The sequence below is a fragment of the Athene cunicularia genome, assembly GCF_003259725.1.
Source record: "Athene cunicularia isolate RWA chromosome 6 unlocalized genomic scaffold, athCun1 chr6_part1, whole genome shotgun sequence".
Lineage (NCBI taxonomy): Eukaryota > Metazoa > Chordata > Aves > Strigiformes > Strigidae > Athene > Athene cunicularia.
This window is the reverse complement of record NW_020799105.1, coordinates 667,033-683,488: the sequence shown is the minus strand read 5'-3', so window position 1 is coordinate 683,488 and position 16,456 is coordinate 667,033. Positions and strand designations below refer to the sequence as shown.

At 36.2% G+C, this 16,456-nt stretch overlaps 1 protein-coding gene across 3 annotated transcripts in view; it reads right to left on the bottom strand.

Moving 5' to 3' along the window:
* The window catches only part of DLG5 (discs large MAGUK scaffold protein 5), a 75,742-nt gene that overhangs the window by 11,544 nt on the left and 47,742 nt on the right, over nt 1-16,456 (bottom strand). For all 3 annotated transcript variants that reach the window (XM_026851265.1, XM_026851266.1, XM_026851267.1), the window contains 10 exons: nt 15,905-15,997; nt 13,974-14,993; nt 10,336-10,474; nt 8,403-8,550; nt 7,751-7,872; nt 7,051-7,140; nt 5,636-5,804; nt 2,416-2,493; nt 1,607-1,769; nt 562-695 (listed from right to left, as the gene is read on the bottom strand). In XM_026851265.1, coding sequence (XP_026707066.1) covers nt 562-695; nt 1,607-1,769; nt 2,416-2,493; nt 5,636-5,804; nt 7,051-7,140; nt 7,751-7,872; nt 8,403-8,550; nt 10,336-10,474; nt 13,974-14,993; nt 15,905-15,997 — 2,156 coding nt within the window. The remainder of the gene's footprint in view (nt 1-561; nt 696-1,606; nt 1,770-2,415; nt 2,494-5,635; nt 5,805-7,050; nt 7,141-7,750; nt 7,873-8,402; nt 8,551-10,335; nt 10,475-13,973; nt 14,994-15,904; nt 15,998-16,456) is intronic.

Genomic DNA, 16,456 nt, shown 5'->3' with positions numbered 1-16,456 from the left:
GGGGGTGGGGGGGAGAAGACTGGTGAGTTAAGTGTTTTACCAATGCCAAATATTTTCCACACAGACAAAGTTTTTCATTTGGCCATAAATCAAGTATAAAGTAAGAAAAAAAACCCTAAAACCCCTACCAGCATGCCAAATAACATATGTTCACCATAAGTCTAAGAGAAAGATAAAGCTCAGTTTTGAAGTGTGATCATGCATGAAAACAGGATGGATAATTTCACTAGGTCACTTGCCTTCTCTAATTAGTTTTTGGAATCTTCAACTATAAAAAAAATTTAAACCAATTTGAAGTACTAGAATCTCATAAGCCTAGGAAGAAATCATCTTTGCTTTTAGTTTAATGCATCTAAGGATTATGCCCAAATAAGATAGAAAATATAGTAAAGCATCAAGCATTTTTCTTTTCTTTTGGACAAGCATGTATTCACACATTACTTCTTTTCTAAGCACAAATTTGTTGCTGTTCGCAAACGCATTACCTGTACATAAGTTATTTACTAGCTAAATAACTGCATGGACCAGCAAGTAGCTTTTTCAAAGTCTAGCCAACCTTACCTTGATCGTGAATGATTGCCAAGCTGATACATATGTGGGTTGTACTGAGCCAGAATAGTAATCGTGTCGCACTGCTGTCCAATGATTAGTCGAGCCTGTTGCTCTGTAGCATTTCTCAAATTTATTCCGTTGAACTATGAAAAAAATGCAAAAAGCAGGATGTCAAGTTTTCAGACAGAAACTAGCAAAATCATTCTTTCAGTCTCCCGATTAGTTTAATGTCTAAATGCTGACTTATTTCCACTGGGGTATATAGGAGAATGGAAATGCCGCTATACAATGATTCTTAGGGTTTACTCCTTGGAAGGAATCACTGTAATTTTAAAATATTTGGTAACCTGAGCATGAGTTCAAAAATCTTATTAATACTGAAAGACATATGTATGCTGAGCTGTATTATGATTTGATATCACTGATTAAATACAAGGTGGTTCAGATCACCGATCTGAAGAAATTCAGGATTTAAAGGTAAATTGAGATCCATGATCCATTTAGGCCCACTGTAGTATCATCCACACACTGCGCAACAGAAGATGCTTTAATATACACAAGCATGAACAGATCTAACTTCTACAAAACAGCTCTGTACTTTACAAAATGCTAATCTAAAGCGTACCCGAGTATTTTTTAAATCAGGTACCTCAGGTAAGGATATGCCACAGCAACAGCAGCATGAAACTTAGTACAAGCCAGCTGCTTGAATATTTACTTATTGGGCAGAGTATGGTGCTAGGACTATATTTCACTAGGTTTTAAGTACAGAAACTAGCTAGCTTAAAAATCTAATTTATTCATATATAAAATTAAAATTTAATCATATCTATGTAAGATGCAATGCAGATCTGTTATCAAAAGGCATTCTTTTTATAAAGCCTGACAAAAAGTCACAACAATCACAATTACTGGAATATTACAATACAGAGTATCCTTTGCTACATCTCACAGCACACAAGCTTTCACAAGATAGTCTTTCGAGGAAGGCAGTTACGTCTGGAGTCATATGAATTGATTTATTAAGCCACAGGAATAGTAAGCAAACAATTACCTCTAGTAACTGATCACCATACTCAAGGCCAGCTTGATGGGCAATGCTCCCACCTGTTACTTTAGAGACAAATATTCCACCATTTTCTCCGCTCACAATGGAAATCCCTAGAGGCTCAGAACCCTTCTGCACTTTAACATGACGTGGCTCTTCCATGTAGGGCCTTTTAGAGGAGATAGTTAAAACTGATTTGGACAAAATTGCACTTGAACCATCACAATGTCAAAGTTACATGCAATACTTTATGTCTGTCTGAATTGTAATAATAAAATAGGTTTAAACAATTACTTTAAAAAATTACTGCCAACTTTAACTGCATTCAACATGCAACATAGAGTGGCAGAATTAAATGTAAACTGAGTACACAACTGCTCTAAAACATTATGGTAAATATGAATTATAAATAGTATGGTGGTGAAGTTGGTAGGGAAGAAGCTTCCAGATGCATATTACATAAAAGTAACTGCAGCACTGTATATAGTATGTCATTTACAAACCATATTCCAGAAAGGTATGTTACAAATATAAATGCTGGGAGTCTTTACTGCCAGTGAAAATAAACATCATAAATAATAAGGTGGTAAACCAAAGGACAACAATGCACAAATATCAGATTTCATATTTGTATGGAGGGAAACATAAATTAGTAATGAAATTAAGCAGTTGCAAACTCAAGCCATTAAGACAGCAATTTGCATGGTAGCATTACAATTACCATGCAAATTCTCCTCAGAGCAATTACCCAAACACGTAAAATAGCACAAAGTGCGCAATACTGCTCAAGAAGGACAACCTTATATCAGGCCAACCTCAAACTCCTTAGTGATGAGAACCTAGGCCTAGGAGCCACAGGGATTCTCAGAAAAGACCTATTACGGAACAGATATCTGAAAGATGTAGAAGATTTGAGAAGAAAAGAACACTTAGATAACGACACACAGTAGTAAGAAACTAGTAAGTAAAACAAGAGAATGGCTTACACAAAAGAAAAGCCCGATACATTCCCCTTTCCTCCCCCACATAGTTAGGATGTATCCACCTGTACAAACAGGGCTGGTCTCTTAATGGTGTGTACAAACAAACAGTAGCCTCCTAAAAAGTGCTGGTTCATATTACTATGAACTCAGTAACATCTACATAGCAAAAGGCATCACCTTGTTGAGGATGTTGAGCTCATTCTGAATGAAGCAGCTTAGTACCAGGTGTGGTATATTTTTTATTTTAGTAGCATCATACTACATTTGACATGCATTAATTTGAATGTTTTCTTTCCTAATACTTCATTATATTGTAAAGACATTCTCTAAATTGTGCCAACTGTTTAAAATATTTTAATGGTGCTGTTCAGAAACCAGATGAGTTAACCGGACTTCACTCACTGCTATTTATGTGAGCCAGGTTGAGGAAAGTTATTTTTGGAAAGAGTAGGATTTGGAGCTGAGGGCAGAGGACATAATTTAATATATTATATTATTGCCACAGTCACTGAAGGTAACTATTTGGTACCCTTCTGCAGCAGAGGCATAAGAGTTTGCCAGCTTATTAATGCATAAAAGATAAGAACTGTCTTCTGATATGAATGCAACTCTGGAACCCAGTAATTTTAGAACATCAACATCACTTTTAGAGGTAATGCCCTCAGAACTTGTCTATTAATATAATGGAGATAAGGTAGGGTTACTACCAGCAAACTTAAACTCAAGATATTCTGGAAAGAATGTGGGCTTAACTAAACTGTGCTGACCCCAAGAAAACTGCAATTTATGAACAACTTGTTTTACACATTATGAGCATGTAAACCATGATGTTAATTGAAGCTTCTTAATACCAGAAAATTTATCATGGCGTGCTACCTCATTAAAAAGTAAAATGACATCTTTCTGAACTTGATTTATTGTGCCTTTCTGCTTTTCCATCTACCATGTCATTTTAAAATTTGGTTTCTTTGTTCTGGATTGGAACAAGAAAGAATCAAACTCATACAAATTGCACAGGATCGTATCTTAGAATTCTGGTAACTACAAAATGAAAGATAACTACTAAATGCATGCATTAGCGAATCAATAATAAAGTAAACCAGAATTACAACACTGAAAAGGTGTCTGTCCTGATAAGCAGCGTTATTAAAATCAAGTGAAGTGCACTTTTCTATAACATTCAGACTGCCTGCCAGAATCACTAAACACTGATTAGAAAAGTCTTAATTGATCAGATCTTTTAATTTTTATTTAAATTGAAATCAACAGAACAAATAGAAACACTGATTTATTTTTTTTTTTCATATACATCATTATTATTGTTATCTGAAGAAAGGCCAAGTGAGTTACTTCTATTTTGTGGGGATCAGAAAGAATTATATGACCAAATAATGATTTAAAATGCTATCTACGCATCTTCAAATGTTTTCTTAGAATAGACTTAAATTAGCTACTTTCCTAAATTAAGAACTGTTTGTGTGTGTTAGTTTTTTGGTTTGCTTTAAAAAAATAATACACACACCCCCCAAAAAAAACCCAACAAAACATGCAAACCCATTATTCTGAATTATATTATTTTTTGAAAGCCAATTCAGACTACAGTTTACACATACACTCAGCAAGAGTGAAGGAGCTGGAACCTGAGTGTACTTCAATCACCTATTTAACATTGACAGAAATTCTTATTCCCCAGCCATCAGAACACATATCTTGTGCTCAGAGATACAAAGTTACAGGGGTGTCAAAAACCCAGCTTTTTCAGCTGAACATTATACATCATTAGTCATGTGAAAGAGAAAAGAAATTCTGACTTTGAATTTGCAAGTGACAATTAGAGGGACGTTTATATGAGAAAACAAATTGAACATACTGAGTACAGAAGTCACACGAAGTAAGAAAGAATGAAAAGTCACAAAAACCTCTTTACATTCCCTTTTGAAGAAACACTGTCCTTCATACACAATACACATTCTAGAGTTACTACAATGACGTAGTTACCGATTCTTTAAACAAGACCAAAATTTCATATAGCATTTTATTAATAACTTTTATTACTACAGAAAACTTAGAACACATAATATCCTTATTACTTTATCATTCACATTTTTAATGGCCAATCCTTTTACATAAATCAAGCAATACAAAGGGGTCTTGAAGTCCCCATAAATGTAATCTATTCCAACACATCATAGGTCCTTTACACTGCCAGAATGGGATTCGGCTGCCTTACTGGAAGTAAAAGCCTGATTCAGATTTGTGTCTTACTTTCAATGCTTTGAATTCATGCAAACTTTTTCACATATTCAGTCTAGTCAGATCATGATAAAATGAAATCAGATGTCCAAGACTGATACCATAAGCAACGTATCTTGAAAGTATTCATCATGAGATACAGAAAGTCATTAAAGCACAAAGCTCGTGCTTTTAAGAAATCTATCATATAAGGTTCAAATTCTGCAAGCAGCTACATTGCTATTTCTAGGAGTGGTGCAGGTGCAGCCAAAGGGATCAGTCACAGTAGTAAAACTGCATCTGTACATATGTTCTTGCACAGTTATGCCCTCAATTTTTCATGTTATCAGGCTAAATTGAATCAAGGCACAGTGGTTAGAGCACATATTTTACAACACCTGATATTTACCTATCAGATCTTGCTAGGTCTTTATGTAGTTTTCTGGAGTACTGAACAAGCCTATTGTAAACAAGCATCTGAGGTAGTTCTGCTGAAGGGATGTATGCCAATTTAGACTGCTCTTATTTGGTGTGGCCATTATTCTAACATGGAAGAAATAAAAACCTTATGAAATTCCTTAATTTTCTAAACTCAAGAATCTACTCTTCAGTTTTGAAGAAAAAAAAAATTCCACACGAAGATCTCTTACATACTTTCTAAAGAAAATAAGAACATTGACTAACAGGACCTGAGATGCACCTCTGTGCCTACATATTTGTCATTTAAATTAAATGTTCACATTCCTTCAGCCCAATAAACAAATATAAAAAATTCCTTCAAACACATTTGTATTAAAAACAAGTAACATGGAGACCTTACCTATCTTTTCTACGTTCTCCAATAGATACTGGGCTAATGGAAATTCTAGGTAATGTAGAAAGGGAGTTCTGAGACTGGCTGCTGGCAAAGGAAGATGTTTCCAAGTTAAGAGGTGACTGTGGAGGAGTTATCAAGCTGGGACTGCTACATTCAGAGTGTGACAACGAGCCTGTGGAAAATCAACAGATGAGTTTTAGTATCCTGCATCTGTCATCATTTAGAGATCTACAGAGATACAGTAAAAGACACCATACATATTTGAGACGAGAAAGAGGACCCACTGTTCACTAGCACTCTATTAACGAGACCAGGTAACTAATTTCAGATGGTGCAAACATACTGTCCTTAATAACTATGTGTCAAATCTGTCCCCTGTAAGCGTGCAACTTAAGAGTTAGTCTGCAAGTACACAACGATTGCCACTCTCAATGAGAGGAGGTTACAGACAAGCTATACCACATGCATGTCTAAAACACTAAGCAATGCAAAGTTAAAGAAAAAAAATAATAAAAACCAGGAAACGAGAATTAAAAGAAAAACTAAATACATAGGTTTATTTTCAAATAAAGTATTTATGTACAGCCCTTTCCTTTGGGTAGGAGATATATTATGAAACACCTGAAAACAGCTAAAAAACCCCAGCATGAATCATACACAGAGACAGGAAAGCTCTGCAATTTCAAACAAGCTTGACATGACTTTGTTTCTCTTCCCCGGTTGTACCCTCCCTGAGTAATTCACTGGACAAATGCCCTTACAGAAACGTTCCATTTTCTTCCTCTGAAAAAGCTACAGAAAATAGATCTCAAATAACTAATCACAAATGAAAGCCGTTTGTAAGAACTCTATTTGCCCCATTATGAAAACTGCCACATACAATCCATTAAGGCTACAGAACATGTTACTGTTTACTGTCATCAAACTCTGAAATCTACAGCTCTCCAGCAGTCCAAATGGTATTTCTATCATGTCTTTAAATATCCGCCACCAAGCAATTTTGACCAAAGTACTAAAATATTTACACTGCTCTTCAAAACAGAATTTAAAAATAGTAATACAATAATATTCAAAATAATATACTTTAAGAATCAAAAAATAATGCACGTCATCTCACTTAAACCTTTTAAGACATCATTCTAGAATAAAACTACTGTAAAACATACAGCAATGCTTATTCTTAATTTTTTTTGTGCATTTCTTTCTTAGCGTGCCACATCCTTGAGTCAACTAACAGAAAAATCAACTACCATTAGAAAATTTCTTTTTTTTACCTTTCTGTAGCAAAATGCAAATTTTGTAACTTTAATAAAACTGTCATATTTGGATTTTAGTGCAACTTGATTTAACAACTGCAAAGGCTTCAGATTGGTAATACTGAAAATAGTATGACTAAGATTACTTATGAAATAGTTCACCTCTGTCAGAGCCCATCATGGACCTTGGATATCTTGGTGTTAAAGGGATCTTAATTCGTTCTGTTCTGTATTGCAAGTTACTTGAAGAACCTATTTTTACAACAAGAAAACATGACAAAAGTTAAAGCAACTACACTGAACAAAAAAGTATGCTGCGATTCTACTTTTCAATGAGTATTCAAATGGCCTCTGGTCATTGGTCAGTGCTACAAAGCATGCATTTGCTTTGATATTACTGGGATAGGCATAAACAATATTACATGCCAATCAAGTAAACATAAAAGTTTAATTTACCTTCCAACAATATAATTTACATGAGGCCATTAGTCATCCTTGATCTTTAGGTCTGAAGGTTCTCTCCTTTTCTTCTCTACACCTCACTGAACCTCAGAAGTACTTTGGCTGGGCCTTTCATCTCAATAAGGGTACTTTCAAACAGTAACAAGCATGGACAAAAGAATCACTCACGCACACACACAGAGCATTTTAAAGAGACTCTAAAGAATGAATTAAACACAGCTACTTTCAGGAAATGCGTTTAGTCATAAAACCACAAAAAATTAAGCAAAGAACACAGGAAGCTGTCAGGCTTCACTAGCTATGACAATCTCATAATGCATGTACTTAAGGAATTTTCCATTTGTTCTTTGTCTCCAACATAAAGGAGTCCCACAGGAAATAAATCAGAAAAGCTAGTTACCAAGTCTTGCACTGGATGGTAATGAATTTGAGCCATGAGATGCTCTTGTACGTGTATTTTCAGAGTAGTCATTGGAGTGTTTATGACTTAGGTCCAAGCTCAGGCGACCTTGGTGCTGGGAACTACATTAAAAAAAAAAAAAAAAAAAAAAAAAAAAAAAAAAAAGGAGAGAATAGGGCAACAGTTAGAACTGGGCAAAGCACCTCAGCAAACTGGCCAACAAAAAAGCTTTGGTTATCCATGAGTTACTGAATAAAATTAATGTTCCCTTCCTTCCCACTTCCAAATTGTCCCATCATTTTCTGAATTAAGAGAAGTCAAAGGGAAAAGTATCCTAGAGTGCTACAAAAAAGGGGAAGGCTTTATTTGTTTTGGCAAGAACAAGAAAAATACATTAGAAATAAGTTCATTAAAAAAATTAATTTCTTTGTCAATATCAGCCAGTGGAGTAGAGGGAAACCTAATCCATCAGTTAAGAAAAGACATGAAAGTAAGTGGCACATAACTTCTACAAAGTAATCGTTTTGAGAACCCTGGATCAAAATAACACACAACAGTAGCTTGTTTCACTCTGCACTGTATAGGACAACTACTGGAAGCAATTTCATCATAATGGAAACAAAAACATAAGGAGATATAAATTTCAAAACACCTGGGATGCAGATGCTGATGGCATATTTGGCTGGCCACTGATGGGCAATTGCTGGTGTGAACTCTATGGCTCCAGGCAGTATAGATTGGATTTCTCATGACAGCAGTTACTGCAGGGCATGGTGCTAAGCTTCTTGGTACTGTACCTGCTTAAGATTATAAAAACATATTCTTACCAGCATTAGCTTAGAAACTACAGATTTAAAATATATTTAAATACTTATATAATTATGTATTGTAACATTTACATGTATGAACATGTATCTATAGATAATAATTATTATACAGAAAAATACATTATTAAGCACCATGTGACACCTTTTTAGTACATGCATATTTTAAATCTGGTTTATAATAAAGTGGAGCATATTACCAAAAATGTAGTCATTCACAGTGTGTCATTTTAATATGTACTGATAACAAGATTTTCTCTGTTTTCAAGTATTAAAAATTTTTATACAGAAACAAAAATTCTGCATTTCTCTCTGAATAGTCATCTGAAAGGCATGCAAATTTTTATTTGATACTTGAACTGACTGCAGCTGATTTTTGTCCCACTTCTGTTGCCTCAAAGACTCCCACTTCTAGTGTGTCCTGTGACCTTACAGTATTTCAATATTTAATTATGAAACTTATTACTCAAGCTGTTATGTTCACCCATCCTTCAGTACTCAACCAAAGCCTATCTTACCAATTTCCTCTTAAATGAGTTGGCAGCACAGATTACAGTAGCAAAAGCTTGTTCCCATTTCAAGACATATAAACTGTATTGTTTACTGTAGGTTTGAATTGGTTGGGTTACTAAGCAAAGGTATCATAAGATAAAACTAGTGAGAAATAGTACCTTCTAATACTTTTTCTAGTATTATTAAAAGAGAAAGAAAGAAAAGAATAAAAGAAATCAAAGAAGAACAAAAGCTTCTTTGATCTGAGCTACTCTTGAGCACGTCTACATTCTGAAAATTAATGGGGACTACAGGGTTTGAATCTATCCGTTGTTCCAGATACACAACTCATTATCTCCTTCATGGTCTCCAATAAAAACAGTGTCTTTCACTATTTCTAGAATGTGCAGGAGTTTAGGGCTTTCCAAAGAACTGGGGGTAAAGTCATAAAAATCAATATTCTCTTGATTTGAAAACCAAGTTTCATATGCAACTGCTGAAAGTAGCTATACTAAGACAATCCATCTAGCAACAAGTTTACCAAATGCTTCTTGACTAGTTCAAAGCAACTAGGCATACGATACCCTAATTACCTCCGGAAGCATTCCATTTAGTCAGCACCTATATAAAATTTCCTAACATGAACTTCAATACCGACAACTGTTGTCCCAGATGATCAAACATACTGTTATCAGTTCTACCTGATTATATTGTTTTCTGTATGAGCTGCTTCTGAGTTCCCTCCTTGGCAGCTTAGTATCTCAAACACACTGGAATTTAATCTTTAATTTAAATTACGATCACAACCAGTTTGGGCACTCAACTTGAGATACTCCAAGTATATAATTTCCAATAGGTAGAACTTAATACATTGCACTTCTTGGAAGTATTTCAGAAGTTAAGCAGCTAAAGCTTGGGACACCTTCATTTACTGTTTGCTTTCAAAAATATCGGAAATCTTACTTGTGTCCCTAACGGATAAGCTATACCTTGTTCACCATTAATGTATTATAAACTCCTCTGCACAGAAACTGATGAAACACAAATTCTTCAGACAGGAGTTGCTCAGTTTTCTTAACAGTTCTTAAACAGGTTTCACTTCTTTACAGTCCAAAACTGAGCAGACCATGTTCAGTTTACAACAGACCATGGAAATATGTTTTGTGAGTCATGTTTGTTCTGTGCTTCTCATGACTCATCCCCAATATTGTCCAACATGGACAAATTCCTTGAGGTATTCCTAGAAAGTAACTGAGTTCTGCCACTTACCTGCTGACATGCCGCCAGCATATAAGGCGGCAGTCACAAAGCCATCGCTGTGCCTAGCAGACCGTTTTGGTGAATATGGTGCCCATTCCTGTAGCTCTGGAGACAGATGCTCCTCACTAGCTGGAGCATACTTCAGCACCTACAAAACCACAGAAGTTTGATTACAGGAAGCTGGAGATTCAGAAAAAAAAAAAAGGAATAGGTAAAAATTTGTCGCCAATAAGCATCTTCAAACTTTCTAGTATCTGTTCAAGAATGTGCTCAACATCACAGTGCTTGTTACACCTTTATCTTTCACTGATTCACTACTACCCCTTCCTCCTCCATTTTGCTTCACTATTCCTTTTTATTATTAGGTAATCTTTTTAGGCCACTGTTTGCAATTTAACTGATATACTTTCCTTCACAATAAAACACCCATCATTTAGTTAACATTTCTCCTTCAAATTACTGCTTTCACAGGACATTTTAACTTTTATTTCAGTCATTATTGCAAGTGTTTCCTAAAGAAGATCTGGCTTACAAGACAGAAAGTGTTTTTCTCTCAGACTATTTTCAGATACATGTGGAGCAACCTTTCCAACAGAGCAATTCAGGTTTTGGAACCACAACAACTACCTATTCTGTACATAACGAGTAGACACTGGTAACTTAAGAAACATAAGAATAGCTCAGATACTAACAGTGATGCTAGAGAAATGCAAGTTCAGGGCTTAGCAAGCAGAGTTTACACATTCAACACGTACAACACAAATCATGAGACTGAAGTATGTAATAAGTGAAAAATAATTACTGAAAAGGTACTTACAGTTTTTATGATACCGGTATTTTAATTAAATTAAGAGTTACTGAGAGCACAAAGACTCTAAAATGCAGAGGTAGCTTCTTAGAACCAATACTTGATCACTACCATGGGTGCAAGTGTACCATCTAACACTCAGGGATTAAGGTTCTCTTAAGTTTATCAACTCTAAGTACACAAACTTACTGTATATATACACCACTAAGGAAACTGATAGCACCCAATATGGCTACAAATTCAACTACAATGCATGTTCTATACACATATTTTTGATATTATAAACCTTACTTCAGGAATTAATACATGCAGACTGGACACTACTATCACACAACCTGATGTAGTTGAAATGCACAAAGATGATTCCACCAGAGAGAAATTTTCAGAGTGAATGGTGTCCACATTTTGAGGCACAATATCACTTCTGCTCTTCAGTCAACAACTTTAGAGTTACAGAGCTCTGCCTATTTTCTGGAAGGATGGGGGAGAAATTAATGGGGGGGGGGGCCTAGTCCTAATTTAACCCTCGAAATGTAAATTAACTAATACATCCAGTAACCTTAAAAAACAAAAATTATGATTTTATAATTCTATTATACAATTTTCTTCCTCACCTCAAACCACAACCTATATATCTGCATTATCACTTGGGCAGTATGTAGAACCAACCATAATGTGTCCTTGCCTATTCTTTCTGTTCTCTTAAATATTAAGTGACAAAAAGACCCCCTCTGTTCCAGCTAATTAATTTGTTACGTGTAAGTCCCTACCTACGTGTGTCCTTGTTACAGTTGGAAGCTCTTCACTCACTGTATAAATATTACAGTTATAACCAGGACAGTATATATGCTCATGATAATGCACTATAATGAAGCATGGGACTATCAGTGCTAAGGGATCAACCTGCTATTCCGTGTAAAGCAAACATCCCATATTCAAATGTGTTCAAAAGGTGACCTTGGTTTTTTATTATACATGTGCCAAAAGATGACATTAGAATATTCCTTCCTTCGCTTCTTGCAGTGCAGTTCTTGATGAAAAACTGTGACCTTTCTCTTAGCCATACTGGTCTTCAGACCTGTGCAGAATAGATCTGCTGATTTCAGCTACAAAACTAAAATCTTATGCTTTTCCGACATTTTCTGTGTGGGTTTTGCTTAGGATGGAGTTAATGTTCTTCACAGTAGCTAGTATGGGGCTATGTTTTGGATTTGTACAGGAAACAGTGTTGATAACAGGGTATGATTTTGTTACTGCTGAGCAGAGCTCACACAGCTCAAGGCCTTTCCTGCCTCTCACCCCACCCCACCAGTGAGGAGGCTTGGGGTACACAAGAAGCTGGGAGGGGACACAGCCAGGACAGCTGAACCCAGCTGAGCACAGGGATCTCCCAGACCATACAGCATCATGCTCAGCAGACAAAGCTGGGGGAAAGTTTGGCTGGGGGCTGCTGCTCAGGGACTGACTGGGCATCAGTCAGTTGGTGGTGAGCAGCTGTTTTCATTTTCATCACTTGTCTTTGTTGGGTTTTATTTCTCTCTGTTATCTTGCTTTTCATTACAATTTATTATCTTCATTATTAAACTTTTTAACTCAACCCATGAGTTTTCTCACTTTCACCCTTTTAATTCTCTTCCCCCATCCCACTGTGGGGAGTGAGCGAGAGCTTGTGCAGTGCTTAGTGGCTGGGGTTAAACCACAACAATAACGCAGAATTTACTGGACACTTCTAAAAAGAAAAGCTTAAAGCTCTCCATAACTATTTTTCAAAAAAAAAAATTAGGGAAAGCAGAAGGAATACAATGGAAGCAGCCAAAAAAAAGCAAACAAAATTGCCATTTGTTCTCTTATACCAGTATTTTTGCAGAATATGGCTCTAAACCTTGTACTCCTTCTGATTCAGCTCTACTGTCTGTATTGCTTCTAAAACTCCAAAAAGACAGTGGGATTATCTAGGTATAAACAAGTATGGACAAAGAATATGATATTCTAAGTTATTATGATATGATTATATATAGGCAAAAATAACATTTTTTGAAACTTCAGATTTTAATTGGGGAAAAAAAAAAAAAATTGTATCTGCCACCTGAGCAAGTCTGAGGCAGGTGGACCTGAAAAACCACATTATTGATTATGCCACTTTATATAATGCAGTCATCTAAATAGGTTCTTCTTCCTAGACAGCATAAAATTTTTCTCCACCTACTCTGGTATGATATTAACCACAATCTCTACAGCAGGACTGTTTATTCTAACAAATTATGCTCTCATTTTGAATGGTATTATTAAAATGTATTCTCAAAACCACACCATCTTTACAGTGTAATGTGCCTAACACCCTATGAATTTCAAATTATATTTACAAAATTAGAGACACATAGAAAGACTTACAGAAAACCAACACTGCAAATGGTGTACATTTTTCCATTAATCTCTAGTGAGCTAGGCAACCAATCTGACTTTCATAAAACTTAGGCCTTATTTTCAGCTTTTCTAAAGCTGCCCCTCTGCTTTTTTTTTTCAGGTTGTCAAAAGCAGACAAGGAAGAGCCCAGACCTTACAATAAGCAGCATTAAAACGGAAGATATGGCTGCTAAGCAGAATTCTATCATTCTGTTTGTCAGCTCCCACTGTCTGCTAAATACTGCAACTCCATTAACTAGTTTTCTATTTTGTGATACTGCAAAGTTCCATCTGAGTCTGGGGTAGCTTCTCAGGGGACCTGGATTTTGATAACGGGCTGTGCTTCTCCTGTTATAATATGTAACTGGGCACCCAAACCCACTTTTAAAATACACCAAATTTTCTAGTTTTGTGCTTCAATACACCAAGCTTCTACCTGAAGTGCAGGATTAGGAATGGGCATAGGGGTCATTTTATGCCTCAGAGCAGGAGCTGATTTTGGCCTTGGTCTTTTAATCTCTGGCTCTTCAACTCTTTGAAAGCCAATGTCATCTTCACAGGATTTCCTTGAAGAGAGATGAGTGCAGTCAATTCCCTCCTCCCGATAATAATGCCCAGCATTTCTGCTGCGCCCTTTGAGAGTAGCAGAGTCCTGCTTAAGTGCCAAGGAAACTGGAGCTTGTGCAGTGGCTGGGCTGGTGGGTGGTGATCCAGTTGTTACCGTAGACTCTGATGCAGAGCTTGCTTGCTGTTTATGTTTAAATTTGATAGAGTCACTTCTCTTAGGAGGAGTTGGAGGAGTTAAAGCCACTTCAGCTTTTGATGGTTGAGGTGAATGGCTTGTCACCTGATTAGAGGAAAGGTACTCCAGTTTGGGAGGAGTTGGTGGTCTTTTGAAAGTATCAGGATCAAAGATAGATTTCCTTTGTTTTGGCTTTTTGTACACAGAGAACTTTTCTGTTTCTGTTGCTGGGATATTAACCATAACTTTTGGCCAGGTACCACCACTATGCTTAGTTCCATGTCCTTTATCAAATGTGGTCTCAACAATCATACAGTCAGCTCCTGTAGGTTCATAAGGAAGCCTCCTGTTGTCCAAGTCAACAGCTCCATAGCCTCGGTCCCCATATGTCTCTGGGCTGAAAGAGCTGAGACTGTGTTCTGAATTACTGTGGCAACTGTGCACTGTGTTCCTATGAGAGTCTACTCGTAATGTGCTATTAGGAAAAGGTTTGTGATCGCAAAATGAACTGCCGCCCTGATCACTCTGGTCCTTCTTGCCATCCATGATGTCTGGATTGAAAATGTCAGTCTGGGTTGAGCTGTTGAGTTTCAGATTTCTTTTATTTTGAGCTTGTATCTCTGATGCATGAACCCTACAGTTTGATATTTTTTCTGAGTCCTTCAGATTTTCAAATATATTTTGACCACTCCAAGATGAACTCTGAGGAAAAACCTAAAACAAAAACCACACATGATCACCGTATTATTATGGATGATTTATGTTTAGTATGAGGCATATTCTAGCCTCCTTGATTTACCTGTACCTGAATATACACCAAGACATGTATAGATACAATTGGGAAAGGTTTAATAAAATCTTACACATTCAAAGCACAGAACATCAGATGAAAAAAAGCTAGAAAATTTTTTAAGTTTTCAGAACAATTCCAGAACAGCAACTCCATGTAGTGGTAGAAGCACTGAACTGAGAAGTGACCTGCATTCCACTTCTACCTCTGTTAAGTGATGCTAGAGTAAGTCATCTTTCATTATCCATTTCCCCTCAAACATTTAATCTTTTTAACTTTCTTAAAACCTCAAGCTCTGGAGCTGGAATTATCACTCACAAAGCCCATATGACAGTCTCAGCATAACGGGATTCTAAACTCAATAAGCAGAACAGAATAATATTTTTATAGCAACGACCCTGAAAGAGAAAGCCTTGTACTTAATCTTCAGGATAGCCAGAGTGCAGTTTTCTGCACAACTCCTTCCTAAATAAAAGCAAACCTTTCTGCTCTCAGAAAGCAGTTTATCTTTCATGTTCAAAACTGCTGCAGCTCTGAAGCTGAAACTAAGAAGAAAGAAACAATTGTGCTAGGAGTCATTTCATGTGACTAGCAAACAAGTAGAAAGTAGTAAGAACAATAAGTAGGTTTTATTTCCTACCAGATACCACCATAGTCTTACACTGGAAATAACTGTAGAGTGAGCGAACCACCAGTGAAATGCATGCAGATAGTCTTATTTTTAGCAGAGATTTTTCCATGATGATATATTTATTTTTTCATATATTATTCCCCAAACAACTAAAATAATTATGTATAAGTTCAAGAAAATTCTGCAAATTTAGCTTCTACTCACCTTCATCAGTGACAGCGTAAGGGAATCTCTACAGTTCCGTAGCAAAGCTTCACATTCAGTAAGTGACTTATTATCTAGTGCAATGCCATTGATCTACACAGAAAAAACCACAACAGATATCTGTAAATCAAAGGTGTGGAGTATCTTAGGGTAGCATCTCTGAGACAGGGAAAACGTTAGTATATGCATACGTGAGTGAAGCCTGGTTGACCTTTTCTGGTTTTTTCCATTCCCCACTCAAAAAAAAAAAATCAAGCCTCCTACCTACAACTTTGCTATTCCTCCTAGAGATACAGTGTAACAACACTTGTTTCACTACAGTAGCCTCTGTGCATTTGTACATCAACAGTAACGGCCTTCTGTTTCATAGGAGTTCAATAACTCAGGTCGTTTAAGGCTGCAAACACCCACAGGGAAAAATTCCATCCCCCCCAGAAGGATGACATTCATGATATTATTATTTAAAAGACAAGAAACCTCTCATTGAACCAAGAGATGACTTCTGGAACTGACCTTTCACATTCAGTATTAAAAAAAAAAAAATCACAAGTA